Source organism: Pundamilia nyererei, unplaced genomic scaffold, assembly GCF_000239375.1.
Source record: "Pundamilia nyererei isolate P.nyererei 1_Seehausen unplaced genomic scaffold, PunNye1.0 scaffold00252, whole genome shotgun sequence".
NCBI classification, from domain to species: Eukaryota; Metazoa; Chordata; class Actinopteri; order Cichliformes; family Cichlidae; genus Pundamilia; species Pundamilia nyererei.
Window position 1 is genome coordinate 538,288 of NW_005187653.1, and position 1,431 is coordinate 539,718.

At 46.1% G+C, this 1,431-nt stretch overlaps 1 protein-coding gene across 2 annotated transcripts in view; it reads left to right on the top strand.

The window, feature by feature from the left end:
• ppp1r35 (protein phosphatase 1, regulatory subunit 35) overlaps positions 1 to 1,431 on the top strand; it is an 11,105-nt gene that overhangs the window by 1,386 nt on the left and 8,288 nt on the right. For both annotated transcript variants that reach the window (XM_005749645.1, XM_005749646.1), the window contains exon 2: positions 1,172 to 1,406. In XM_005749645.1, the coding sequence (XP_005749702.1) occupies positions 1,173 to 1,406 (234 nt within the window). In that variant the 5' untranslated portion in view covers position 1,172. The remainder of the gene's footprint in view (positions 1 to 1,171; positions 1,407 to 1,431) is intronic.

The following is a 1,431-nucleotide window of genomic DNA, read 5'->3' on the forward strand; positions in this document are numbered from 1 at the left end:
CTGAGGTCAGACTCATTTCCGGTGTCGGTGGAAACTGAAGGGGTCTAAGGTCTCCGTCCTTTGTAAAACAGGTGTTTGGCAGTAAGGAATATTATTAATGCATCAGTGTCATGAAACACCTCGTTTTTAAAGGCAACGCTGTCAGTTATACAGTAATATAAATGGCACCATGTTTACGGGATCACTTAAAGACGGAGTTTGGTCCATGAGGGAAACACTCTCAGTGATCCAGGTAAGGATGCAGCGCTATGCCCCGCCCACTCTGTACTATTGGAGGGTCTACCTTACAATATAAAGCAGCTTGAGGTGACTGGTGTTTTGATTTGGCGCTGTGTGAATAAAATAGAATTGAACTGTTTCTAATTGCACAGAAATAGTCAGTTCACTTTGGACATGCTATTTTCAAACAGGAAGCTCAGAAAAAGCCCAGCAGCTAAACAGGTAGCCCCTTAAAACTGATGGGAGTGCTGGGTTTTAGGTCAAACTACTGGAACTCTTGAACCATTGGTGCAACGAAAAATTCCAATGGTTCCTGAACACATCAACTCTGTACTTTTTCAGTGATATTAGGGTCATTGCAGTGATCCCAGGCAGGGCGCCACATTCAAATCCTGACAATGAACACAGAAAACAACCCAACAATCAAAACCAAGGAAAAAAGAAGCCTCATGCAGGATGAAATGTCTGTATAGCTGCATCACACTCACGATTTGTTGTCGCAAACAACTGACGACCCTAACATCACTGCAAAGCGCTGCTTTCAGTAACTGTTGGAATTCTGTCAAATGAGCCAACGGTTCAGGAGTTACGGGACTTAAAGATGTTGAAAATAAAAACCTCTGTGAAACACGTGACGCCAGCGACAGGTCAGGTTTCCGAGGGTTAGAGTGGGAGCGTAGGGTCCAGCTGCCACTCAGCGGTTCCTTCTTGTTTGGCCAGCTGCACTGAAGCAGGAACATCCAGCTGTTAGCCGTTACGTTCAGGTTTGTAATGCGCCTTATAACTGAAGACTGTTCCCCGGGTACTTGGTGCACCTGATGAACACACAGCAGTGTTTTTGTGATGATCATTTCATGTCTTTATAATATATTCATATGTAAAGCTGTGTGATTATAATGATCAGGGTTAAGGAGTATCTCACACTGTGATCCACTCTGCTTTTTCCTGTCAGCATGAGTTTGTCCAGTGGCCATTCTCCTCCCCCATCTCCTCTCCCGGTCCCTCTCCCCTTCTCCTCCTCTCCCTCCCTGACGTGTTGTCCTGAACTCAACCTATCGGTCACACTCGGCCTCCCCCCTAAGACCGGCCAATCACTACCCAAGAAACTGAAACAGGGTCAGCAGAGTGAACGAGCACAGCTGAAGCACAACCCTAAAGGACAGACAGACAGGAAGAGGAACAGACAGGTAACGTGTGTGTGTGTGTGTGTGT